The sequence below is a fragment of the Electrophorus electricus genome, chromosome 4, assembly GCF_013358815.1.
Source record: "Electrophorus electricus isolate fEleEle1 chromosome 4, fEleEle1.pri, whole genome shotgun sequence".
Classification (NCBI taxonomy): domain Eukaryota; kingdom Metazoa; phylum Chordata; class Actinopteri; order Gymnotiformes; family Gymnotidae; genus Electrophorus; species Electrophorus electricus.
The window spans coordinates 19,866,987-19,894,739 of record NC_049538.1 but is presented as its reverse complement, the minus strand read 5'-3'; the positions used below and the strand labels follow the sequence as shown (position 1 = coordinate 19,894,739).

The following is a 27,753-nucleotide window of genomic DNA, read 5'->3' as shown; positions in this document are numbered from 1 at the left end:
TGTGGGTTTATTTCTCTGCTTTAAAGTTAAAATAATGAAATTCAAATTAGCTCATTTTTTCTTAAAGAAAGTAACGCCAAAGCATTGGAGGGAGCTGAACAGCCCTTAGACAGTGAAAATAAAAGCTACATTTAAACCGAATTGACATGCGGGACGCAGTTCAGAGAAGCAGCGGTGGATACATGCCCTCTCACATCTGAACGAACAGAGGCCCTGCACCAGTCCGGGTGAGCCTCCCACCTGTGTGTGAACACACATACACAAACACAAACACGCACACACACACACACACACACATACACACACAGAGACGCACGCACACACACACACATACACACACACACATACACACACACACACACACAGACACACACACACACACAAGCTGAGCCAGGGCCACAGGTTCCCACAGCATTCACGTGCACAGCCACACCAGGCCCTCCTATCAGCTCCTGTGTCCTCGCCTTTGGAACAAGGAAGCCTTTCAGCCAGCCATACAGCTGCACAAGACCCCGGCACACTGGCTCACTGTTAGCAGGGGGGATAAGGAAGGGACTAGGGGAGATGGGGGTGGAAAAGGGGTCCAAAAAAGAGACAAGGTGGAGTGCAAGAGAGGGGAAGCCCTGCAAGACAGCGCATGTATGAGGAGGCGCGGGGGGAGCGTGTGCCGGCAAGCCATGAGCTGCTCAAGGTGCCGAGGCAGTGCCGCTTGGAAACGGGCCGCATGGCTCTGCTCATCTACCTCTGTCCTCAGGGCAGGGAAAAAACCCAGCACACATTTGCTTAATCTAACCCATTCCCAGGAAGCGGACATGTGAGTGCCTCTCTTTCAGCACTGTCCCCTTCCTCTCCCCTCTACACTCTCCTATCCACGTCTTATTGTCATTTTTCAATGACGCTTAATTTGTATTGCTCACTCTCACGCGGTGTTGCACAAGAGCCCTCTCTCGCCTGCTCCCTTTTGTTGCTCTCACAGTCATGCCCTCCCTCTTTCACACACACATTCGCACACATGCATGCACACGAGCACACACACAAACACACACAGATGACAGTTCCCCTATCTCTCTGAGCCAGTGCCTCTGTTTCAAATAGGGACTTGTTTGTATTGACTGGTTTTGGTTTGCTGCTCATGCTAAAGAGCCCTTTTTCGCTACAACCAACATTTACTTTTTAATTTTTTTAATCACTTTTAACTTGTCTCTGTTGACAGGGAGGTTTCTTTCTCCCTTTTCTTGTGGTTAGTTTGTTTTCGTTGAGCTGGATACTTAATCAGGTGGAGGTGGAGGTGTGGCAGAAAGAGAGAGAGAGAGAGAGAGAGAGAGAGAGAGAGAGAGAGAGAGAGAGAGAGAAAGAGAGTGAGTGAGTGCGAGAGATCTGCAGTTGCTGATCAACAGGTCTTTCACTCTGGGCGTTGCTGGTGGTAAGCAGTGAACAGAGTGAATCCTTTCAGCTGGCGAGAGGCTGCTCTCCTTCGTTGCCTCACTTGTGGGGCAGGTGCTCAGCTCCAGGGGCGTGGGCGTCAGAGGAGCGACCACGCGCACAGCCCCATGGGACGCTAGGGCTCGGGGACTCCCACACGTGCAGATGCCCCTACGCATCCAGAGGGCCAACGGAGGAGGCCAGAAAGGAGGAGACCTTTCTTACGGCATGATCCGGAAAGAGGCCAAGAGGTACTGCCGCCGTGACGCGTGGGGCTTCCACCCTCCCCCCTCTGCACAATTAGCTTCTCTTTTGCTCTTCTGCTAGCTAACAGGGTTTCAAACTGGGTTATGTGTGAATGCATGAGCAGAGCATTATATGTGGTGCATGCTCACAAGGTCCGTTAGGGCTGTGAAAAGCAGCCTTTTGCAGTGCAATGCAAAGAAGCATGATAATTGTGGTTACATGACAAGGCTGTGGCTTCCCTTCGTGTTCTTTAGAACTTGCAGTTTAGTTTTCAATTCCCTGCAGCAGACGCAGCACCTCTGTTTCACAGATTGCTTACTACTTGTCCAGATGAGAACTGGAGGCCATTCAGGGGCCCAAAAGATGTCGGTTTGTTTTGGGTTTTCATACGTCTGCAGGTTTTGCTTTGAATCATCGGCACTGTTATCTTTGATCTCAGTGAGGGGATTTCTTGCCAGGCTGAAGAGACACTTTTGACCTTAAAATCTTGCTTCATTCACCTGCCGTGGAGAGCACAGCGTGCCCCAGGGCTCGATTTTGCCTTAGGGGAACATGTCATTTCGCGAGGACCTCCACAAAGCGAGGCAGAGAGCGTCATGCTACATCGCACGGCGGGCAGCCTCGTCTTGCGGACGGAGCAGCGTCGGCAAGGGCACCTCACAGTGAGTGACTCAAACGCTCAGTGACCGAAATGTCTTAGAAATCGCATGCAGAGAGAGGCCAGAGAGGTCGCTGATAGAGAAGCAGCACCTCAGTCTGTTATGATAGAAGTATGTGGGTCTTCTGGGGGGTTTTTTGTTTGTATTTTTTTTATGTTAACACCAAGGTCCTTATCTGATTGCTGGGAAATGACAACCAGAAGGATGATAATATCAACATCGGCCTGAGAGCAGCTGAGAGAAATTATTAGTATGGGCTGTCACTTGTACTGTCACTTGCCATGAGATAGATTACTCATGTTGTTGACTTTGGTTTAAGTGCAGTGTGTTTCCATGAAGCGGCTTCTTCCTAATCAACACAGTGATGGGACTGAGACTGGGAATAAATTACCTGCCTACTTTGAGAGTCCTTGTTCTTTCCTTCTTTCTCTCTTTCTCTTTCTTTCTTTTTTCTCCCTAAGAAATCAATTTATTATTTGTTATATTTGTCAAAGTTATGGGTCTTCTCTTGTGTAAAAACAATTATTTCAGCTTTTTACAACATTATTGGGGGACATAACTACAGTATTTTTATTTTTACTAAGGCTTTTTGTTTTGCATCAGAGTCCTGTAACCAGAGTGCTGTAACCAGATTCCGAAGTTGCATATAAATGGCATACTGGTTATGAGAGGCAAGAACTCCAGGGCCCCACAAACAAGGCCTCCAAACCTTTCTGCCATCAATTAATCAGTTAATGAGAGAAAGAGAGGAATTTGCATGTTCCCTGACTCTGTGTGTGTGCATGGAAATAGACAGACAGACAGAAAGAGAGATAGAGAGAGAGAGAGAGAGAGAGAGAGAGAGAGAGAGAGAGAGAGAGAGCAGAGGGTTGCTGGAGCCGGAGCCGGAGCCAGGAACTAGGACTAAAACACGGGTCACTGTGGCAGGGAAAGGATGGGGAGTGGGGGGGGGGGGGGGTTTCCAAAGAAAAAGGAGAAGTTGTTTTCTGAATGACCTGAATAGAACAAGGGAGCTGAAGGAGAGGAAGAGAGAGTGTGAGCGAGTAGATAACATGTAAGCCTGAAGCAGGCATGCGCGCGCACATGCACGTGCATGCGCATACAACCAGTTGCATCTAAAAAATATTTAAAAATACCTTAGTAATGTCAAATGGTACACCAAGTAAACAGAAGCAAGATGAAGTGAAACCATCACTGGGCTTACCGGGAAAGAATTATCGGATTCTATGACATTTTCATTTGCCTAAACATGTTTACAAATATGAATATATTTACATTTACAACACTCTGTGTGTGTGTGTGCGTGTGCACTTAAACACAATGTAGATTTATTACCTGTACCTTTGTTCTTTTATGCAATGAAACATGCCAATGCAAATAAGGGACATAAACATGCAAGAATGTATTTGCATGGTTTTTAGCTTATTCCCATTTTCATTTGATTGAAGACTAGTAAAGATAGTGTTAAAGAGTGTGTGTGTTGCTGAAAGAGGTTTTGGGATGTGAGAGTCTTTTGGTCTAAGCAGTGTCTAGTGACTGAAGGAGAATTGAAAATGAGCAACAGCTAATGGCCAGTGTGGGGCGGGGTGGGGGGTGTGCGTGTGTGTGTGGGGGGGAGGTTGGTCATTCTAAGAACTTGTCACCACTTCTTTGCAAACACATGCAAGCTTCCTGTTCATGTCATTTGTGTCATCACTTCAGCCAGGCAGCCTGACCACACTCATACTTGCTACCACTTGCAAAAAGACCCTGATGTTATATATGCCATAGCAAACAGCCAAGATTTCACATGGGTTTTACAGTTGAAGTGGTCAGTTTACTACTAGGAGAGTGAGCAAGAGAGACATGCATATCTGCCGGTGACATTGACAACATTGGCAAATGACATTGACAGCATAACAACCATAGAATTGTCGGTTTGCTGTGCCGACAGGCAGGTAATGGGACATGAAAGAGAACAACAAACAGTGGAGTGCTATGACCAAAACAGCCCTGCTGATATGTTCAGAACAAACACAGGACACTGCATAGTACATAAACACAAATGCACATTCCCTACCGGTACCTTTACTGGAACATGCTTACTGATAGGTCTTCCCTTTTCTCACTTTCTCACACACACACACACACACACACTCATACGTGCACACCCTTGCCGAGTGCAGACCCAGGAGGTGAACCCACAGCCATCAGATAGCTGAACGCTGCAAGCAGGCTTGTGTGTTTTAACTTGTGCAGGTCAGCACAGTTTCATCCTGCCGCACTGGCTCCCCCACTGCAGGAACCAGCGCCCCTCCTGGTTAAAAGAGTGTGGTGCAGGTCCATCACACCACAGCAAAGGCCAGCCTCAAACTGACCACACCCGCTGACCGCTGACCTCTACAGCATTAGTTATGCACCAATGACAAACAACAACAAAAAAGAAAAAAAATGCTGATTCATCTATTACTTTCCTTTGTTTCATTCTTTTGCTTTCATTCTTTTTTCATTCGGTGAAGTGTCACTAGTATGTAACATTGGTTTCCATGGTCACCTCTTTGTGAGGTGCCGGTGATGAGGGTTTTAATGGGAACATACCTGAATATCCAGCAGAGCTGTTTTTTCATCTTTATTTTTTTTTTTAAATCTTTTAGTCTTTCACAGCAATCGTGTTCTGCTAATATAGTGAACCCTGTGTTCTCTGTAAATAAGACTTCAATGCAGCAACAAAATAACACCCCTCACCACTCTCACTTTTGCATTTTCTTCACTCTTTCTACTTTTTCTTTTTCACCCTCTCTCTCTCTCTCTCTCTCTCTCGCTCTCTCTCTCGCTCTCTTGTTCCTGAAGCAGGAAGTCCCGTCAGGAAGGGGGCAGTGTGATGAAGAACCGGCGGGTAGTGCAGAGGAGGATGACCTGCCCAAGCCCACAGGAGATCAGCCGGGCACTGCAGAGCCCCACAGCTCCCCTGGTCACCCGCGCCGCCAGTCTAGATGAGCTCGTCCATCGCTGCCTGCACTACTTCGGTGTGCTCATCCATCTTCCTATCTGTCTCTCTCAAACACAGTCACATTCACTTTCTGCCAAACTGCATCTCTCAACCTCCACCTTTGCATGTCTTCGGACCCATTTTTAGATCCTACTTTAATGCATTCAACCTTATTGTCACAATGCATGTGCATTTAGACTGGATGGTCCTTGTGTTTTTAAATTGCACCGTCCATGTATAACCTATTTCTCTATCCCATGATACTCGAGGTATATATATCTGCCATGCATTCTATATATGGTAGAGGTCCATTCTTCCTTTCCTTCTCAATACCAGCACGGTGTTGCAGCTCCTAGCTCACTATAGTGCTGGCCATAGCTGTCTCACTCACACAATTCACACTAACACGTCAGCTCTGTGTGAGTAACACTGGGTGTGTTGGAGTAAAAAAGAATTGCGCATGGACCAGAGTACTGCATAGCTTGGCCTTCTGGGCCAGAATCTGCCCCTCCGTGGGCCTGCTGCCCAGGCTTTTGGGTATTCTCTTGTGCCAGCTGGATTATGTAAGTTTATAGAAGTGATGGATGAGGAGAAATAATGTAGTGCATGAAAAAGAGAGAAATGTGCAGAGGCCCTGGGAGAGAAATCTTTTTTGTTGTTGTTCTTCTGCAGTTTTTTTAGATCCTGCAAATGTCTTTGTTCTCTATTGCTAATGGCATAATGCCTGTTTATGTTCCCCCCACCTCCCCTTCATCTTCCCACTTATAAAATTATGCTAATGTATTTCTCCCTGTGTGCTGTCTGTATTGCACAGACTCTGATGGGAAGCTGGTCAGAGGGACGCAGCTGGTTAACATGATATTGATGATGCACAACTGGGTTGTTCCATCCCACACATTCGCCAAAAAACTGCTTTCTCTATATCCTCCACTCACTTATTTGTCCTGTGCTGGTTGCAATTTTGCAGAGAGTGCATTTGCCCCATTCCACTGCCTCTGTGTCAAATATTATCATTCTGCTTATTTTCATTCATGCATATTAGTGGATAAAGAGATCTCAGAAGATCCAAAAGTTCGGATGCAGATCAGATCAGATGCAACCAGACATCACTTGGTACCTAATTCCCACAACAGTGAAATAAGAGCTGCCCTGTTTTGGCTGAGGATATGTACCACACTGTGGGTAGACTGGTTTTTTCATGCAAGTGGGGGAGGAGGGATGTATGGGTGTGTGGAGGTGTGTGCGTGTGTTTCAGTTATTCTATAACTCTTCCTTAATGGGGGATTACCTACAAGGACTGTCCTGTGGAGAAGAGGCACCAGAAGCGGCCACAGATCTGCCACTTTATCAGGTTGGTGTGTAAAGTGCTCTGAGATATTCATAAAGCTGTGTAAAAGGTATGAGTAATAAAATGACATGCTATGTGGGATTAAACTCTTTCCCTTCTCCTTTCCCAGACATTGGATAACTCAGTTCCCTCTTGTGTTTGAGACTGACCCTTTGTTAGAGGAGGTGATGGGAGACCTGTGGGCCCTGGTGCAAGTGGAGAAGGATGAGCACCGCCAGCTTATCGACATTCCCTACCTGTGAGTGAGCACAGGGCTATAGCTGCACACCTTTACATTGTGTTAATATATGATTAGGTCAATCTTAGAGCAGTGGTAGATGTTTAGGTCTAGAACGTTCAGGAAGACTACAACACCCCCTAGGTCTCACTTTAAATGTCAGATCATGACAGGGAGTGTCTCTCCCCACAGAAATATGACCCACTTTCAACTTTGTTTTTTTTTTTTGTTTTACTCACTAAAGGTGTGGTACATTCTTTGGTTAAGGTGTGTTAATTTTATAACTCGTTCACTTAAAGTGTGAAAATGTTCAAACAAAATTGCCTTGGTCCATAATAATCACACACAGCTTTCGACCATTTCTTTAAGAACATCTTAACTCTGTTCAAATCAACTCGCTCCAGTCTCAGGGTGATCCACGATGAAGTTAAGATACTTTAATATTTTTGCATGTCCTTTTCCTTTGTCTTGAAACCAGCAATCTCCCAGTGAGCATCTCCCAAGCTCCCTCACCCCAGGTGAAGAAGAGGAAGGTGTCGCTGCTCTTTGACCATATGGAGGCCGACGAGATGGCAGAACACCTCAGCTACCTGGAGTTCAAGAACTTCTGCAGTGTTTCGGTGAGTCAGCAGACCTCAAGCATTCACCACACCTGGTCATGGCTCCCGAATTTCCTCCAGACACAGACTGCTACACACCACAAAATAAACACGTTGCCACATTGCCCTGGTAGGATGTAGCTTTTTCATTACTTACTCCCCTTTTAATCTAAAGGCATGAACATTGACTGCAAACTCATTTGTTGCGGTATGACTGGCTTCTTTCAGACAATGTTTCACTCAGTGGGCATTTAGCCGAGTTCATGCTTACTAAGTGTGCGCTCTTTACTTTGCTAGTTCCTGGACTACCACAGTTACGTGGTGCACGGATCTGTGAGGAACAACCCTGCACTGGAGCGCTCTGTGCTACTGTGTAACGGCGTCTCCCAGTGGGTCCAGCTTATGATCCTTAATAGACACACTCCACAGCAGAGAGCAGAGGTCTTCACAAAATTCATCCATGTAGCACAGGTATACCACACAAACACACACACACATACACACAATCTTTGAAATACCAGTGTTACAATAATGTAGAGGACACAATGTTGAAACAGTCTAATGCGTTTTCACCAGAAGATTGACGCAAAAAATGATGTTACACCCATGTGTCATCAGCACACTGAAGCCATTCTTAAGTGTACTGTAACTGGGTCTCAAAGCTATCACTGTGTTATATCACATGATTTCAGGGTGAGATATAAAATAATCCATTATATCATTTTGGGTTGTGTATTTTCTGATAGTGTTGAAACAAGTACTTATGATTCAGCAGCCAACACCCATTAAATTAATGCATACCTTAAGATGTTGTTGACTATGGCAGTGGTGTACTAAATCACAGGAAGTGATGTCATATTCTGCCCTTGAGCACTGTCTGTGCTTTACCACCCCAGCACAAGCTTGCAAACTTGAGTAAACATGTAGGAAATGGGCTAATGTGTCTCATGATGTGAGGGTTTAGTAGCTCTAATCATAGAGAGCCTTGTTAGGAAAGGATGTGGGAGAGCTCTTACATAACCTTCCTTAAAATGTTATGAACAGTTAGAGGAATCAGAATCTAGGGCAGCCCAAAGGAGAAGAATAGCTGACATACAGTGCATCTGGAAAGTATTCACAGTGCTTCACTTTTTCCACATTTTGTAATGTTATAGCCTCATTCCAAAATGGATAAAAATTCTTTTTTCCCCTCAAAATTTTACACACAATACCCCATAATGTCAAAGTGGAAAACGTTGTTTGGAATTGTTTCAAATGTATTAAAAATAAAAAACCCAGAAAAATCACATGTACATAACTATTCACAGCCTTTGCTAAATACTTTGTTGAAGCACCTTGGGCACCAATTACAGCCTCAAGTCTGTATTTTAGGGCAGTTTCTCCCATTCTTCTTTGCAGAACCTCTCACGCTCCATCAGGTTAGATGGGGAGCATCAGGACACAGCCATTTTCAGATCTCTCCAGAAATGTTTAATCGGGTTCAAGTCTGGGCTCTGGCTGGGCCACTCAAGAACATTCACAGAGTTGTTCCGAAGCCACTCCTTTGTTATCTTAGCTGTGTGCTTAGAGTCGATGTCCTGTTGGAAGAAGAACCTTTGCCCCAGTCTGAGGTCCAGAGTGCTCTGGAGCAGGCTTTCTTCATGGATGTCTCTGTACATTGCTGCATTTCTCTTTCCCTCGACCCTGACTAGTCTCCCAGTTCCTGCTGTGGAAAAACAACCCCACAGCATGATGCTGCCACCACCATGCTTCACTGTAGGGATGGTATTGGCCAGGTGATGAGTGATGCCTGGTTTCCTCCAGACATGACACTTAGCATTTAGGCCAAAGAGTTCAATCTTTATTTCATCAAACCAGAGAATTTTGTTTCTCATGGCCTGAGTGCAATTCAGGTGCCTTTTGGCAAACTCCAAGTGGGCTGTCTTGTGCCTGTTATTAAGGAGTGGCTTCTGTCTGGCCACTCTACCATACAGGCCTGATTGGTGGAGTGCTGCAGAAATGGTTGTCCTTCTGGAAGGTTTTCCTCTCTCCACAGAGCAATGCTGAACCTCTGTCAGAGTGACCCTTGGGTTCTTGGTCACCTCCCTGACTAAGGCCCTTCTAAGACCCGATCACTCAGCTTGGCCAGGCGGCCAGCTCTAGGAAGAGTCCTGTTGGTTCCAAACTTCTTCTATTTACAGATGATGGAGGCCACTGTGCTCATTGGGACCTTCAATGCTGCAGAGGTTTTTCTGTACCCTTCCCCTGATCTGTGCCTTGATACAATTTTGTCTCGGAGGTCTACAGACAATTCCTTGGAGTTTGGGCTCTGACATGTACTGTCAACTATGGGACCTTATATAGACAGGTGTGTACCTTTCCAAATCATGTCCAATCAACTGGATTTACCAAAGGTGGACTCCAATCAAGTTGTCGAAACAACTGAAGGATGATCAGTGGAAACAGGATGCACCTGAGCTCAAATTTGAGTATCATGGCAAAGGCTGTGAATATTTATGTACATGTGATTTTTTTGTTTTTTTTATTTTTAATAAATTTGAAAAAAATTCCAAACAAACTTTTTTCACTTTGTCATTATGGGGTATTGTGTGAAGAATTTTGAGGGAAAAAATTAATCTAATCATTTTCTCATACTCTCCCCCTTCATCTCTTCCTGCATGTGTGATTTTGCACCTGTTTGTCTTTGTGTGTGTGAACAGAAACTGAGATCTTTGCAGAATTTTAACACCCTCATGGCAGTGATTGGGGGTCTGTGTCACAGTTCCATCTCCAGACTCAAAGACACAGCCAGCCTGCTCTCCTCAGACGTCACAAAGGTTAGTACAATCTCACCCGATTACCCACAGATTATCCACCAGTGCTGAATCTCCCTGGCTGCTTCATCCACGTGGACCATGCCTCCTTTCTCCAGGCCTCAACTTGCCAGAGCAACCACCTGTTCATGTTTATTTGTTTATAGTCTTTTGTTATAAATTTTTTCTTATGGTTTTTAATAGAATTGAAATATCTGCGAAATACAGCTATTGCTGTTATTGTTGTGATCGTTGGCGTCTTTGACATGAGTGAAGACCCTTTGCCTTTTTCCGTCCATTTGCAGACGTTGAGTGAGCTGACAGAGCTACTCTCCTCCTACAGCAACTACACTAACTACCGCCGCGTGTACAGTGAGTGCAGTGGCTTCAAGGTGCCTATCCTGGGCGTCCACCTCAAGGACCTGGTTTCGCTCAACGAGGCCCTGCCTGACTACCTGGAGGACGACAAGATCAACCTGGGCAAGCTGCAGCATCTGTACAGCAACATCAGCGACCTGCTGGCCGTCCACAAGAGCAAGCCACCATTCGAGGCCAACAAGGACCTGCTGCACCTGCTCACGGTGAGGGTGGAGGGGAGTGGGGGGGGGGCCCATGAGAGCTGGCACTGGAGTGGGCAAACCAGAGGCTGGCGTGAGTCGGAATGGATTTGCAAGGCTTGTTTCGCTCGGAACGTTGTTTCTTGGAAGCGTTTGTTTTGAATCAGTCGGTGAACACTGGTGTTGTTATGAACACACCCGTCCGTTTGATGTCGCCGTCCATGGAATAACGACAGAAAACACGGGCGTGGCCTTGCTCACACACCTGCTCGTTTCGTTGCCCCAACAACACGTGAGCTTTATTTCTGCACCGTCGTGGCCCTTTCGCAGCTTGGTACGGCACTCTCTGAGCAGGGGTGCATCCACTACTCTATAATGTAAGACAAAACAGAGTGACACAAGCCTCCATTAATCCTACTTAAGTTGCAGCAGGGGTGTTGTACTCCATCCAAACCCTGGGGGCCGTGTGCACTGAATGCACTCGTTTCCCTGTGCCAGCATGCCAGCTAATCATTAAGCCCATCAGCGAAACATTCATGAGCTGGTATATTAGAACAGGCAGAACAGAGAAATGTGCAGGGCATGGGGATTCCCAGGACCACAGTTGAGAATTAAAGAATCAGAGAATGCAATTAAAATAAAAAGAATATTTCAACATACTTGTAAATACGTGTACTTCTTACCCAGCCAGGCTTGAGGGCCTAAAGTCTTGCTAACTTGAGTGTTTTTTTTTTTGTCTTTCCTGCAGCTCTCCCTGGACCTGTACTACACTGAGGATCAAATCTATGAGCTCTCTTATGCCAAGGAGCCCAAGAACCCCAAAATACAGGTACAACTACATGTTTATAAACAGTGCACTGATAACGTCTGTCGTTGGTGCTCAGGAGAGATCAGCAGCAGTGGTGTTAGAAGTGTCCATCTCTCTTTCTTTTGACTTAAGTGTACAGCCAAGTGTCCATGACCTGAGCTCAAGGGATTAATGCATATTCTTTTTGGCTACAAAGAGACTCAGAGGGTACTCCCAATGACAATTGTTCTGGTTGTGTTATGAATATGTTATTTTGTGTGTATACATTCTGTTTTACTGTAAACGGTTTGACCTTGTGTGTGGCCTGTTTATTGAAGGGGAGTATCCCTCTATGCTCTATGCATACAGGGAGCTGAGCATTCTTCTGAGTGCATGCATACTTCAAACAAAACCACAAAAAAGCCAGAACACTTACAGATGACAGATCGTTATCTGCTTCACTTTGATGATGGGCGTTATTACGTACAAAGTTTCTTATACCATCTTATGATGACTAACCTATGCGGCTTTTTTATGTAAACGAATAGCACATTTTGTTTGTCTGTGTGTGCTTTCCCCCACCAACTTTCACAAGTCATCTGATTTTGATGTTACAAAGAAGTTGCTGCTGGGGTCAAAATGAAACTCATTCCATCATTCCAAGTTCTAAACTTAACTCTCTCTCACTACCCACCCCCATCCCCCCGCTACCTAGCCTGTAGCTCCAATGAAGCCCCCTGTGATTGCAGAATGGGGATCAGGTGTGGCTCCCCGCCTTGATCCCGCTACCATCTCCAAACATGTCAAACAGATGGTGGATGTAAGTAAAAAGCATCCCCCCATCGACCCCATGGCAGCCAGTTCCTATCTGTTGTTTCACTTCCTTCATATACTCTAGAAGCCCTTCCGACCCAACATGAAACTGCCTGTGGAAACCTATTTGTGCATTTACATATACTCTATTACCCCCTGCAGTCTATAATGAAGAACTATGATCTGAACATGGATGGCTACATCTCTCTGGAGGACTTTGAAAAGATAGCTGCAAACTTTCCCTTTTCGTTCTGCACTCATGACAGCGACAGGTAAAAAGCAAAATGAAGATGATGATGAGGAGGACAAACATGAGGTTGTTAAGAATATTGGTTCTTAATAAATACATTTTAGTGCACAGTTTGTTACATTTTAATTCTTCTGTCTTCCAGAGAAGGAGAGATTAGTAGGGAGGAGATCACGTCCTATTTCATGCGAGGGATGTCCGTATGTGCTAAGCTTGGTTTCAATCTCCACAATCTGCACAACTTCCATGAAACCACATACAAAAGACCCACATTCTGTGACACATGTGGAGGTTTTGTGAGTACTTATAACTTCACTTTGAATTTTTTAATGTTTTTTTTTTAGTGATTACTTTTATACAGCAATCTGAGCTGCTGTTGACACTATAAAGTACTACATAGGTTTTACATAAATGCATTTTAGTAATAGTAACATTTTCACTACCACTTCTGCAATTGCTTAGTAGTACCCATCAAGAATAAAATATGTGATATTTGAGTGACTGTATACTTGTTTGTGTCCTTGTTTCGCTTCCCAGCTGTGGGGAGTCATAAAGCAAGGCTACCACTGTAAAGGTGAGACAATATACTTACAAATTTCTACACAAGGACACAATCATACACTCACACTCAATCTCAATCGCTCTCTCTCTCAATTTCAATCTCTCTCTCAATCTCTCTCTCTCTCAATCTCAATTTCAATCTCTCTCTCTCTCAATCTCAATTTCAATCTCTCTCTCTCTCAATCTCAATTTCAATCTCTCTCTCTTTCTCAATCTCTCTCTCTCTCTCAATCTCAATTTCAATCTCTCTCTCTCTCTCAGACTGTGGGGTGAATTGTCATAAGCACTGTAAAGACCTGGTGACAATGGAATGTATGAAGAGGTTCCAAGTCTCGGGAGGCTCCTGTCCCTGCACCCCAGGCCCAGGCTCTGGCCTCAGGGCAAAGGGTAACAGCTGGAGTGAGTCTCCTCTTCCAGTCAGACAGGGTGGATGCAGTTTAAAGTGTCCAGGTCACCTCAATGAAGATAGCTGTGAAGGTGATACTTGCTGGCAAAATTGCAGCCTTTAGTTTCCATGTCAGCAAAATGACATGCCCAACTACAAGCACATGCGTAGAAATAAAATTTAAAAAAATGCTGAATTACTTTTAAAAAGAAGTCTGACGTCATGAACTTATTAGTAGTTCAAAAAGGGAGAAAACCATCATTGTTATATGTAAGCTACATATAAGAAAAAAACAGCTAAACAGGTACCTGAATAAATATCCCATCCATGCAGTTATAAAGCCCATTCGTAACGTGCTAGTGTAGTCCATGAGCACCTATTATTTCCCCTCGTTTCTTTCATCCCACTCGATAAGGTTCAGAGGAAGACACATTTGTGTTTCCTCATGGAAACGGGTCAGAGCCCCTGAAGGGTCGCAGCACCCCAGACAGCGATGCGGAGGGGGCTATACTGTCAGACCGGTCCACTCAGACAGAGCCAGGTGTGTGGACACCTGAGACGGTGAATCGGAAAGAGCATCACCCATACAAACCACATTCACCTCTGGAAAAGGTATGGATAGAGAAGACCCAGCTTTGATAACATGGATTCTTCCTTTACTCACAGCTGTAGTTCTTTGACATTCTACAGATGGGATACACTGAGTGAAAGGAAAGAGCCATGATCCACCAGCATTACATAACAATAATTTAGTAATTAATGTAGATTCATATTAAGACAAAGCTGCAGGCCTGTTAATCAACACATTTATACCTAAAAAAGTAGAACTGCCAGGAGAAGTGAATTCTTACTAAAACCACCTTCCTTTCTTCATTGTCCTAGAGTGCCACCCTGCCAGCAAGAATGAGGGGTTCCTCTGCACCCAGTTCTTTCCTTCAAGAGAAAATGGAGGAGCTACAACTGAACAAAGACAAACGCAGAGAGCCAGACTGAATCCTGCTGTACAAGGCGCCTAAACAAACTTGACACAGATAATGACTGCAACTGGGATGAGGGAAGCACATTTTTTCTATTTAAGCACACTGGAATTACACATCAAACACACATTTCCTTACATTTTATATGGAACCATCATGTCCAAACTTCACCAGGTGACTCTTTACATGCATTAATGTAAAAATATCCTGAGTGCGTCAAACCACAATCATCTATTGTGATTTTGGCCATCCTGTCTTCAGAGCTTTATTGGATGTCAGGAGAATGTTATGATAAGCACCGGATTTATGATCACCAGCATGAATTCTCAAGGCACTAGCACATATTGATGGACTCCACATTTCTACAGGAACATCCAAGGGCAGACTACTATAGCACTGATCTCACCACTACTCCTGCTGTCTGTGAGAAAGACAAAACCTTCCTACATGCATTTACATGGATAGTTTCTGACTTCATCATGAAATCATTGAGAAAGGTTCTTACTGCCAAGCCTCTATTTATCAGTGAGTGAAAAGAAAAAAAAAAAAAAGTTTGGACCTGCCTATAGCATTTAATGTTCACACTGATGCTATGTGTGTTGTACTGTGAAATTCATTGTGAGATATGCGATGTCCACTGTACCTTTTGGGGCTGCTTGTGTGATTATGAATGTATATGTTCCAGCTTGCTAACAGATTAGAGGCCATGTTGTCCAATGGTGCCTCTTGGAGGACTTGATAATCCCATAAACCATCACTGTGCCTTATGCAATGAACAATTCACTCAGAGCAGGGAAGAAGGGTACTAAATATACACTGATTGACTGATGTAGAATGATAAAGATGAACACTGTGCACCTACAGGTGAATATTTTGATTTTTTTTGTTTTGTTTTGTTTTCCGACTTGAATGTCTGTCTTACTACATTCTGAACTTAGGCTGTAGATTTTTTTATTTATTGAAAATTCATGGATCTACAGTATTTTCCATCTTACAGCACTGCCTGAAGGCCATGACCTTGTTTTAAAAAATAAACTCTTCTGCTGAAGAGTTGTTTTTTTTGTGCATGTTGTTGTTGCAATGAATGCTGAGAGTTAACACAAGTCATGTTTAATGGAATACTAACTTGGAACTCAAACATGCTAGTTCACATTAGTTCATAGCAGTAACAGATAGTGAGAGGTGTTATGACAATTTATTTTCACTGGGAAACAAAGGATCCAAGACTGAACAAAGAGAGCCTGAAACATTTTTAAACAAAAAAAACAAAAAAAACAAAACAAAAAAAAACCCTCTCTCTCTCTCATATTTTATTTATATTTATATATATATATATATATATATATATATATATATATATATATATATATATATATATATATATATAGATTATATATATATATATAGATTATATATATATATATATATATATATATATATATATATATATATATATATATATATATATATATATATATATATATATATATATAAAAAGCAAGTCAGTCAGGATTATCAACATTTCTTAAAATCTGTTCCATTACATTCTATTACTGATCAACAAGGAGCACAATTAAAACCTGTGAAATCTACTCAAAAATAGATGTCATTTTGACTGCAGTTATAGAACATCTCTAGTAGTATGTGATAGGTAGTAACAAACTGAGAACACATGTTAAGGTGGGAGTAAAAACATACTTTTGGCTATGTCCTTTGTGAAGGAAGGCAGGACCCTGTCAGAGCAGTCACAATTATTGTCTTGCTAAATCAACATTTTATCCTGTAAAATTAAAATATCCATTTTCTGCAGCATTCTGCAGTGCATTCACTGAAACAGGCAAGGCCTACACCAACAGTACCAGAGTGGCATATGCCACTGCTGTTACTTTTCACATTCTTAAAGCCCGATTCAAAATAAAATACAACAGGAAGCTTCTCTGATCTTCTGACTGGAAATTAATTTCAGAAATGGAGCACTCGATCCGACTACAAAAGAATTTCAATGGCAGTGTGAGGACAGCTTGGCAGGCAAGCATGACTACATAAGAGGACCTGATATAAAGGGGAGACGTGACGGAGAATGAGGTGTGCAATAAAGCGCATAGTTGTGTGGGTGTGCGACTAGAGACGACTGTGATGGGGCGACACCTGTGTCTTCACTGGGAGCCCTGGGAGCCCTGGCTATTGCCCTGTTGGCCAGAGTAGTTACCATACTGGCTGTAATACTGGCTCCACTGACTCTGGTTTTGATAGTATTGCTGCCACTGCTGGGCATACTGGTGAGAGGGAGAGAGAAAGAGAGACAGCTCGTCAACGGTGGCACTGACAAACATTTTTAAAAATAAATAACGTTTTTGGGGGTTACCTGCTGGTACTGCTGATTGTAGCTCTGTTGCTGGTTGTATGACTGCCCAGAAGCCTGGGTATCACTGTATCCTTGTCCATATCCTGGATATTGGCTGTAGTTGCCGTAGTTGTAGCCTTGGTTATAACTACCTTGGTTATAGTTGCCCTGGCTGTAGCCTTGGTTATATCCCTGGTTGTATCCCTAGATAAACATAAACATATAAAACATATAAAAGAGATTTACGAGATACCATACATCAGACTCCGAAATCCTGGTTCACATGTTCATTGCCTCTAGATTAGGTTATTGCAATTCATTTCTCTATGGTTTACCTTCTAAATCTCTCCACTCCCCTTCAGCCTATACAAAATGCAGAAGCTAGAGTCTTGTTCCCCACAAAGAGCTAAGCACATATCACCCCCATCCTTCCAACAGTTAAACTGGTTACCAATAGATAAATAAAATTACTAAATTCTTCTGCTAACCTTCAAAGCACTCCATGGCCTTGCACCCTCTTATATTGCTAACTCGATCCACCCGTACATTCCATCCCGCTCAATAAGGTCCTCTGATTCACGTCTCCTCACAGGTTTGGGCTATTCACGATGGATGGCCGGTTGTTTTGTGCTGCAGCACCTTCCCTCTGAAACTCCTTTCCTACACCTATTCATCCCTGTTCCTCTCTCTCTAACTTTAAAACTCAGCTCAAACCTCTTTTCTCAGTATTTCCATTCACCATGTTTGTAAAGCCACCTTGAGTTTTTGTGAAAGGTGCTACATAAATTATTATTAATATTATTATTATTATTATTATTATTACCAATATCATTATTGTTGTAATAATCATCATCATCATCATCATCATCATCATACAAGCACATCATTTATAACCACTGACAGATATAATACTTGCCTGGCTGTATCCATCCTTGTTGTAGGAACCTTGGTGGTTACCATTGTAGCCCCCTCCGTAATGCTGGTTACGGTTGTATCCACCCCTTGAACTGTTGTCTCTGTAATTTCCACCCCAACGATTCTGATTGTAGCCACCACGGTTGTAACCTAGCCAAGAGACGCAGGAGTCCCCAGCTCCAATAAATACTGACATACAATTCCATATATTTAGCCTGTAATGCCTTCTTTGTTAAGAATCTCTTCACTAATGGCACATTTTAAAAACTCATGGGCACATTATCCCATGGACAACTTACACCAGGTGAAATATCTTACTTGGTGTTGGAATTACTGATCCATGTGTATGTGATTATCATTACTCAACTTCTTAAAACATAAAAAGAGTGATTAGTTACAAGTTTTTTACAAACCGTGGACATGGCCATTTTAATAAGAATTATCCAGGTTCCTTTGTATCCATGTTAACCACTAGATTTAAACTAAGGCCATTTGCTACACAGTGCTATGCACAGCACAGAGTATCCATCATCAAGCACACTATAGTGTCTAAGGACCTCTGTATCCTCCTCCTGAGCCACTGCGGTTCTGATAGCCTCCACGTGCGCCTCCACGGTTGTCATAGCGCTGGTAGCCACCACCGCTGCTGCTGCCACTGTGCCCACGGTAGCCCGACTGACGGTTGTCGAAGCGCTTTTCAGACACTGGCCCCGCCCTGCGGCCCTCCTCGTTGTACTGTTTCACCAATCTGTCTGCTTCGTCATGCTGCAGCTCCACGAAGATCACCTCATCCAGGAAGTCTCCAGGCTCGGGCAGCACAAAGTTAGCTTCAAGAACAAAAGATGCAGAAGAAGACAGAGACAAAGAGGGAGAAAAAAAAGAAGAGTAGAAGAGAGGGGAGGGAATGTGGTGGGACAGGTAGTCACACCAACAGAAGACAAATGAAGAAGCTTAATTAATGACATATACGAGACATTTCACACCACTAAAAACCACAAGAAACCCCAAGCAAAAAAAAAAAAAAAAAAGATGACATAGAACCATGTTGAGTAGATGAGTCAAAAACAATAATGCCTGGAGCAAACATGGCCTCCCAGATGACAGGGATTCGATATTTGCTCTAGTTCATTCTGCCAAGAAAAAGTGGAAACATTTGAATGATCCAGACAGGCAACTGTTTTAGCTTTTAAGGGGTAAGGGAAACGAACATTGCCGCTGCAAACCAAGTGCTGCCCCGATGTCGCAAACCACCTCCAAATATACTGAATTAGACCACATTCAAATCTGCTTAAGCTTTTACTTGCAATTTCAGTAAATGTCCCAGGCCAATGAACAGGGCTGACTAGGCTGCATTAAGTTTTTTTTCCCATGTTTATACTGCTCAGTTTGCAGTGCTTGGGTAGAATGGGGGAGATGGGGAGGTGGAAAGAAAAAATTAATCAAAAACCCAAACAAACTCGGTCCAAGGGCCGAACAGACAGAACTCCTATTTCAGGTACTCAACAATGGGGGGTGGATTGACGGGGGGGGGGGGGGACATCGTCCGAGTTTGAATACAAATTTTATATATATATATGTGAGAAATAATAGAATCATATAACTAGTTGAGCAGAGATCTTGAATCTGTTTTAAAGTGGTTTGCTTTTATCCACAGCATTCCTACCTTTCATTTCTAACACTGCATGATCGGGCACATCCTTCCCTTCCTCATCAGTTTGCTTTAACGTTCGATCTTTTAAATCCTCGTCCGTGGGACAAATTACAATAGCCTTGCGTTGAAACCCTTCAAAAGGACGCATTTTTCGTCTCTGGGCTGATCCATATACATTTGTCTAGCAATGGTGACAAGAAAGAAGTAGAAGCTGTTTGTTATTGTTACTTTGTGTTTTGGCTTGGCCGACTCGAAGCCTGCAATGATGAAGCAAGAGAGGTTCTCCCCTCCAGACCTACGGACAGCCTCTCAACCACACTTACCTTCAGCACCTGCCCGACCTCACCTACAACAAAGGGGTTAATGGGGACCCTTTCACACTAGCAGCCGGCTACTGCTAGGATCAATTATGAAATTGTAACCATGACCTCAGGATGGGATTTGTATATGCTTTTAATCATCTTAAAATGAAAAATGTAAGTACTTCCATTAAATATGACATACTTTCTTATAGAAGTTAAATGGTAAAATTATTCAAATTTTATTTATATGTGGTGTTCATTATCCTCATAAAACTTTTAAACACATTGAACAGCCATCATTTACACAAGCTCTTTAAAAGTCTTAATCTGTCTTTTGCGTTACCAAACATCAGCATCAGACTCTAGGATCAGAAACTGCACTTATTTGTGTTAAATAAAGTCACCAAAAACGTTAGCAAATCAAAATCTGACCAATATCCTGAAAGGGTCCCATAACTTACCTTTAATGACCTGTTTAGTATTGGAGCTTCAATTCCATAGACGTGGACACACACACACACACACACACACACACACACACACACACACACACACACATTACTTACCTGAGAGTACTCACAGTTTCCAAGGTTACATTGTGTCCATCTGACCTTACTTACCTTGCAAACCAGATGAGAAGGCCCTACAAAACTAAAAACATTAGTTCTCACTTACCTTGATGTTTTATTACATTAACACTCAACATTTCCACCTCTGTACATAATACTAAGGTCTCTTTAAAAGATACTATCAAGGTTACTTCTGTTATAACTACCATAGCAACAAAAGTTGTTTTTCTTACTCACCAAGTAGAGATTACTTGTCTCTCAACATCTTAACACTGTAACGGACTATGTGTACAATATTGGAGAGGTTCAGAAGACAATATACAATATATGAGAAATAATGGGACGCTCAAGATACTGACGAGAACAGCAGTGATAAGCACTTTCCTCTCATTTTACAAAATTAAAAAAAATACAACATTTCTTTAGAATACATGACAACAAAGCTCAAGAGAGAGGCTGATGCTTCTTCTACTCTATTATATTTTGGTTTCCTGAAAGATAAATAAATAATTCATTAGCGAAAGAGCACAAGAGGGCATCTGCAGATTTGTTCTTGTAGAGAATTATGTGAGTTGTAGGCTTCACCTGGTCAAGAATGTAGTTGCGTTTCTTGCGCGCGGCAATCTGGATCAGCCTGTTCAGACACTGTGTCGCCTGCTGAATCAGTATGTCCCAGCGACCTGCATAGTTCCTCTGACGACGCAGTCCCATCACCTATGGCCAACATAGGAAATCTTCCATATGTCCACACTTTAAAACAGAATAATGCCTATAATGCCCAGTTAAAATGACAAGCATTCTCAGAAGGGTCAAAAGGATCCTCAGATTATTGTGCTGGTTCTTGGCCATATTATTTATTTAGTAGCTGGCTTGGATCTTCAATTTCTTTCAGTTTTAAGAGGTTTATACATTGTATAACTCTATATGTAGAAAGAAACATAAAAAAGAATTCAATTTTTACCTCATATAGCTGTTAACACCATGTTAAAAACCTCAGATAACATTTGTGCAATACTTTAAAATATTACACTAGTGTTAATCTTTCATTCCTTAAAGAAATCCTGCTTAACTTTATTTATGCACACATTCTAACCCGACTGTAGCACAAATCCAAAATCAGCTACATCTTTAAACTTATTTCTGAATGTTAAATCAATAATGATCAGGTTTTGCTTTCCTGGTTTCAGTTTTGCTGAGAAATGCAGGTACCAATGCACAACTTTCAAACGAGAAAGTGGATCAAGAGTCATGCACAGTATTAAAAAAACCATTTTGCCATGAAATATTGAATTAATGTCTTGGAATAATTATAGAGCTGCTGCTGTGGTACTGACCAACTAGGTAAAATTTTTAAAAGTGCAGTAAACCTTTAAAAGTTCCTCTACATGCAAACAGATGGACTCATTTAATGTTTTTTTTTGTTTGTTTTGTTTTAATTACAGCCATATTTAGAGCTTTTACGCAACATGGCAAGACCATTTCACCATTTCTGAATGTCAGATGTGCTCTATAACTCAAATGCACTCATGTCACACATTACAAATTATATTTAAAAACAAAAACAAACAAACCAAAAAAGACCCATACATAAATGTATCGTTTACTCAGATATGGAATTGGAACAACTGACTTCTGGTGTGCCCTTAAGCACTCATTAACATGCTCTTTATCTGCGTGAGACATTAGGAAATCCGTCCTTTATGATCTTTTTCACAAAGTCTTGCACATTGCAGGGCACTCCCCATTTGCCCCATGAGCCATCCTAGTTGGTATGCATCATCTACTCCTCAGAGTTCCAGAGAAGTAATATTTCTGAAAAGCAGGGCCCCATAGCAGTCTGGCCTGTTCTTGCTCATCCACATTAGGATTTTATCGTTGATGGAAGTGATTTGCTGTAAAGTTACATCAGGAAGAATAGAAACCTCTCTAATCCAGCATCACCCCATTTCAAGCAAGGCAGAGAAGTCGGCCGTCTTTGCTCCATTCTGAAGTGGACAGGGTCGGCTTGTTACTCGTGAAAACTGTGACAGGGTCATTAGGAGTGGTTAAGGAAGCTGTTGTGCAGCACCCTGACTGTAGTTTCCCACTGCCATTTAAGCTCCTCCCTCATCCACTGACACGCCGCCTCCTTTTCTTCCAGCTGGGCCTTAAGCGCCTCTATTTGAGTCTCTTGCTCCTTCACCTGATATTTCATCACTGGCTTTTCCACATCTCATTGTGGAGGGTAATTTTCAGACATATCAGGTGGCTGAAATGTAAAGAACATGCATAACTACAATTGTGGACGGAGCGGTGATGCTTTTATGTTAAATGCTGATTTGTAAAGCATGCAGTCTGCTTCTTTTAAATTCTGCAGGTGTTTACCTCTTCTTTTATCACAGTGATAGGTTTTGGTCCCACAACTGGTTGTTGCAAACACTGAAAATTAAATTTTATACATATTAATTTATTTCTTTTTTATTTTACTTTATTTTATTAAAAAATTAAATGTAAAAAGGAAAGAAATTCATAAACACCTACTAACAGTCCTCTTTGATGGCAGAACAAGGATCTGGAAGCACAGTCTAAAAATACTGCTGTGTGTCAATCGCTGTTTCAGTGGAATGAGGAGTCTCGTTTAGCTAAAAGGCTCTATTTAAAAAGAATGCAACATCATGTAATCGCAGCCAGACAGTTCTTAAGTTAAAAGATTTACTGAACAAACTGAGACTGGGATCCACTTTTGGACATGGTGAAGCCCGTCACAAATCTCCATCTTCCAGGATACCAACCACACCTAACCTCTCATCATGAGGTCCGAGGTTAAAACACTGCTGGAATCACACCTACCAGCCATCCTGCTATATCAGAGGTATTCAAATCACAGTCATCAGGGTCCAAGTCCTACAGATTTTCTACCCTCCCTTATTTAAGAGTCAGGTGTGATGACAAAGTGGTCAACCAGTTACATGAATCATTTAATACCAATGTTCTAGGTCCACAAATGCCTTACAAAAGCCAAAAAACATTAGGAATTATTCTGCTCTTCATGTATTAATCCTGCAAGCAGAATGTGAGCTGCAAGATCCATGAGGTAAGGTCCAAAATTCCTTAAGCTAAAATTTGTAAGGTCCTCTTCACCCTCCATGCAAATTTAGTTTGAGCTGCAGTGTCTCATTACAGGAAGAACAAGTACAACATTTCCAGGGTTGTTTGTTAATTTATTTACATACATTTCCATCCCAAAAGTATCAAACAGGTAAAAGTAAACAGTAGAATAGAAACCAGTAGATATGGGGAAAAACATAAAAATCACCAGTTATGTTGATGTAGCACGAACATGTTGACCTTTGTACATCTTTTTACTTTGCAAACCTTATTCAGTAAGAAGTTATTAATTTCCCATAATCAGGACGCAATCGATATGGCAATTTTTCTAGTGTTAAATGAGCCCATTTGTATGGCATGATTATTAAGGGATTTTTACTTATAAACATAAAGCTGCTCAACCACTATATTGGTGTGATGCTTACCTTCATCTTCTCCATGATGGCATTGGTACCAAGGATGTTGTATTTCTTCTCAGGGTTCATCTCTGCATGCTTGGTGGCCCATGTGGTTTTTCCACATGCAGGCAGACCAACCATCATCAAGATCTGAGACAAAGGCACAGTGACTTTAAAAACGCACTCATGGCACTTTTTGTATTTAATGGTTGTGTTTTGCAAGTGAATACATGGCATCTAAAACAAATTCAGCTTTTTGCACCTTTATTTAACACTTCTTTAAAAAAATATATATGCAAGTCCGCTACTGCAACCCTGCAGTTTCATCTGGGATTAATTAATTAATGTATGAGCAAATGTATGCATTTATGTATGTGTGCTCACACAGGTTGCAAATGTGTAGAGGCAGTAAAAATGTGTGTAGTACAGAAGGTTTCCAGAGAAATAGGCAGTATTAGGCAGAAGTCCTTCATCAGCTGTGCCAGCAAAATTTTGCTGAATCCAAAAGGTAAAACGGGTTCAACCAGTGAAACCTTGCACAACCTATAAATGATTTCTGTCTGAAACATCCTGCTTCTCTGGAAAGATGTGTGCTACTTATTTGCAATTACATCAACCTAAAACAGTTTACCAAGTAGGCAAATTCATACAAAGAGGGATTTTGTAGTAATACTGACCTCACAATCAGCCTTGTTAGCTGGGCCTATGGTGCCTCTGGTCCTGTCCTCAATTCCCACAGCCTGGATGAATGTGTATTCCTCTGGTGAAGGGAAGTAGGACTCCCCCTTCTGGCCAAAGTTAAATTCCACAGCACAATTCTTGACCAGGACATGAGGAAAAAGCGTTCCACCTGCCAGCTCCTCTTTAGAGGCTTGGAACGCCACGCCAAGCCACTTCCCATTCTTGGAGAATGCAATTTCTACAGCCTCATTGCTGTCAAAATCCTAAAAGAAAAACTTTTTAGCTGCAGTTACTGAATGATATCTTGGACTGCAAATCACGAATTGACTTTAGTGCCAGTGCTACTCACAACGTAGCATCCAATGACATCATTTTCACCAAACTTCTCTCCATAGTCTTCAAATTTGCAGCTGGAAGATTTTTTGCCAGTTCCACCATATCCATAGGAGAAAGGCTCTTCTCCTATAGCACAAAAAAAAACACATCATGTAACGAAGGCAGTGGGTAAAAGTGATACAGTTCCATCTTTGTAAGATAGCTGTCATGCTGATCAAAGCTGTTTCGTCTGTGTCAAAAGTTCAGAACCTTTCAGTGCAATGTACAGCTGTGCGAAAAAACATTTCATTTACATACAACATTCTTACATACTCCTGGTGGTGAAAAACTGCAGTCTTGCTGGAGTAAGAAATTCTTTACACTACTTTACACTAATTCTTTACACATTGACAAAAACTGAATCCACACATCTTCCCCCCATTTTACACTATTAAGATATAGAAGTGCATGCATGGGTGTGCGTTTATTTTACCTAGCTGTGTACTGCAGGAATCCAGAGACCAGCCCACTCTTACCACATGAGGGTCAGGTTCACTGCTGGGAAGATGCTTAACTGAGATCTCTTCAGTTATCTGCCACAAAGTTCACATACAAAACATTTCATTGTTGAGGTTTTTTGGTCCCAACCCAAACCTGATGTAGTCCAATTTCAGCAAAAGCTCCAGCTGTATTGTCTTAATCTTAATTAGTCATAAATTATTACCTTCATCTCATAACAGACTCGGCCCTTGCTTACACCATAAGTGGCACGTGCTCCAGACCACAAGTAAGCAAAACCTTCAATGGTGAGAGGGTAGCCACTGTACCGGTCACGAGAGACTTTGAAGTGCAGGTCACAATTATCTATAAAAGTGTGAGTACACAGAGCCTTATATATTTTATTTTTTATTATAGACACATATAGCTATGCCCGTGATGGATAAATAGTATCATAATCAGACATGTGATAATTCATCTGATTGCCTTCTAATTAAGAAAGAGAGAACTGCACTGACAAGTATCGATGGCTACCAGCCTGTCATCAAAGTCCTCCTCTTCTTCCTCAGCTGGGGGCTGAGGTGAGCGAGACCTACAACACAAACAACGTCATAACTAACAAAAATGACAAACAATACCCAAACACAGCACATCATACGCTCATATTAACTAAACTGAACAACAACCACAATCCTCATGTTTCTGTAAAACAGGTTTTCCAAAAACATTGCCCATTTTACAGTCTTCCCTGCTCTACAACTGCAAAATACCAAAAGCCCTTGCTGATTAGCTTTCAGACAGAATTAGGTGTGCACAAGCTGACAGCCGTATTACGGGACTGCTCAGCTCCACTGTGCCATTACCTCTTGTCCTCTCGATGCTCATAATAGCCATAGCTGTGTCCCTCGTCGTAGTGTCTCTTGCGGCCATAGGTTGTGTGGCTGTCCTGCTGGTACTTGTAGTATACAGTCTGCTGAGCCTCCATCTCCTCCCACTCACTAATTGATTCCGTCTCTTCCTGCTCTGACTTTACGACAGCCTCCTTCTTCACCTCCACTTCTCCTTGTACATCTTGCTCTGTGGAAGCACTGCATTTTATCTCGTTTCATCACCCAGTGCACATTTTTATTATTCTTGCCAAGGAAAAGTTGTGTGAAGAAATGTGTTGTGTTTTAGTATATATGCTAAGCATTTATAACAACGTCACAATGATAGTTAAATCTATATTTCACATGCGTCATTGTACTCAATGCAACCTGACCTTCTTTGTAAAGAGGCTGTCTCTCAACTTCAGGTTTGACTTCATGTTCTTCTGCCATTTTGGTCATGTTAACCTCTGCAGAGCAGTCAGCAATACTGTGATCCACATCAGGGGTGGATTCTGCCTTATATTCCTCAGTCTGAGGGTTCTCATCTTCCTGCTGTCCATGTTGAGCCGCCTCTTCAGCACCTGTCATTGTACCGTATAATGATGTGTTAGGGTCCATCAAGCAATTGTCCTCACAAGGACACACAAAACAAGTGTCATTTAGCTCAAAGTAATAGGAAACCCATGTCGAAAATTGAATGGTTCATTAACTTACCCGCTTCAGCCTGCTGTAAGTCATCAGATGTAAACTCCTCACCAGCGCTTTCAGGTAGACTAGCTCTCGCTTCTGGAGCCTCGGTTTCCAGTGCAGCTCTCAGCCTATCAACCAGATCCGCCTTGAGCCCACGGGTGTCCAACCCTCTCTTTTGCAATTCCTCTTTCAACTCGTTGACTTTCAGTTTCTTTACGTCAATATCCATTGTGGGTAAAAGTATGTGCTCCGCTAGTCTTCCAAATCTGTGAAAGCATACGTGTAAGCCAAACACGGCGCCAAAAGGACTCGAGCACCAACAAGCAAGCCTGTTGCTGTCAAGCGTTTAGCTCGCCAGCTAAGGTTAGCTAGCTAGCATCCAGCTTGGCTCTACTTGTTAGGCAGCTGTCCACAAACTAATGTTACTCATCTACTCCAATACATAAAATACGACATAAACCGCGGGAAAAACATGCTAAGCTATACATTACTCAAATAATGATAATGATAATGATAATAAATGAGACAGCCAGTGTGAACCACCCTAGCGGATAGATAGCGGTAGATAGCGAGTAGCCCGTAGCTCGGCTATTTACCGATACATAGCTAACAACTAGCTAATAGCTGTTATGAGTCAATATATTCTGCGCATGCTGAGTCACTGGTATACCGACTACAAACAAAACTGCATTAACAGCACATACCTTTGCAGACCTCCTTCAAATTAAAGACTTTGTCCTCCAAAACAGGTGAAAAATCGCACTAGAGTGCAGCCACCGCCTGACAACAACTAGCTAACCAGCTAGCTAATATAGTAATGTCAACAAGCCTCGCAATACCCTCGATAATTCTGTAC

The 27,753-nt window shown here is 42.4% G+C and overlaps 2 protein-coding genes across 6 annotated transcripts; one reads left to right on the top strand and one right to left on the bottom strand.

The window, feature by feature from the left end:
• Window positions 1–1,039: 1,039 nt before the first annotated feature.
• Window positions 1,040–15,844, top strand: rasgrp4 (RAS guanyl releasing protein 4). Of its 5 annotated transcripts, none has more exons than XM_035524943.1 (17): window positions 1,040–1,673; window positions 5,160–5,332; window positions 6,110–6,215; window positions 6,584–6,646; window positions 6,753–6,881; window positions 7,339–7,480; window positions 7,757–7,930; window positions 10,159–10,275; window positions 10,557–10,832; window positions 11,557–11,637; window positions 12,311–12,415; window positions 12,571–12,680; window positions 12,801–12,951; window positions 13,193–13,229; window positions 13,478–13,693; window positions 14,017–14,213; window positions 14,484–15,844. In XM_035524943.1, the coding sequence occupies exons 1-17, from the start codon at window positions 1,588–1,590 to the stop codon at window positions 14,592–14,594; spliced, it is 2,274 nt and encodes a 757-aa protein (XP_035380836.1). In that variant the 5' UTR covers window positions 1,040–1,587; the 3' UTR covers window positions 14,595–15,844. The 5 variants fall into 5 exon arrangements, with proteins under 5 accessions (XP_035380836.1, XP_035380835.1, XP_035380834.1 ...); XM_035524942.1 differs by having other exon boundaries at window positions 5,157–5,332; XM_035524941.1 differs by lacking the exon at window positions 1,040–1,673 and adding an exon at window positions 1,701–2,330.
• A 203-nt stretch (window positions 15,845–16,047) lies between these two features.
• On the bottom strand, window positions 16,048–27,700 carry hnrnpul1 (heterogeneous nuclear ribonucleoprotein U-like 1). The gene is made up of 16 exons (XM_035524939.1): window positions 27,602–27,700; window positions 26,922–27,163; window positions 26,600–26,788; window positions 26,202–26,415; window positions 25,857–25,930; window positions 25,565–25,704; window positions 25,334–25,433; window positions 24,875–24,987; window positions 24,522–24,788; window positions 23,872–23,994; window positions 20,945–21,073; window positions 19,501–19,669; window positions 18,395–18,664; window positions 17,839–17,987; window positions 16,944–17,126; window positions 16,048–16,854 (listed from the first exon to the last, which is right to left on the bottom strand). The coding sequence occupies exons 2-16, from the start codon at window positions 27,124–27,126 to the stop codon at window positions 16,735–16,737; spliced, it is 2,445 nt and encodes an 814-aa protein (XP_035380832.1). The 5' UTR covers window positions 27,127–27,163; window positions 27,602–27,700; the 3' UTR covers window positions 16,048–16,734.
• Between the last annotated feature and the right edge of the window lie 53 nt (window positions 27,701–27,753).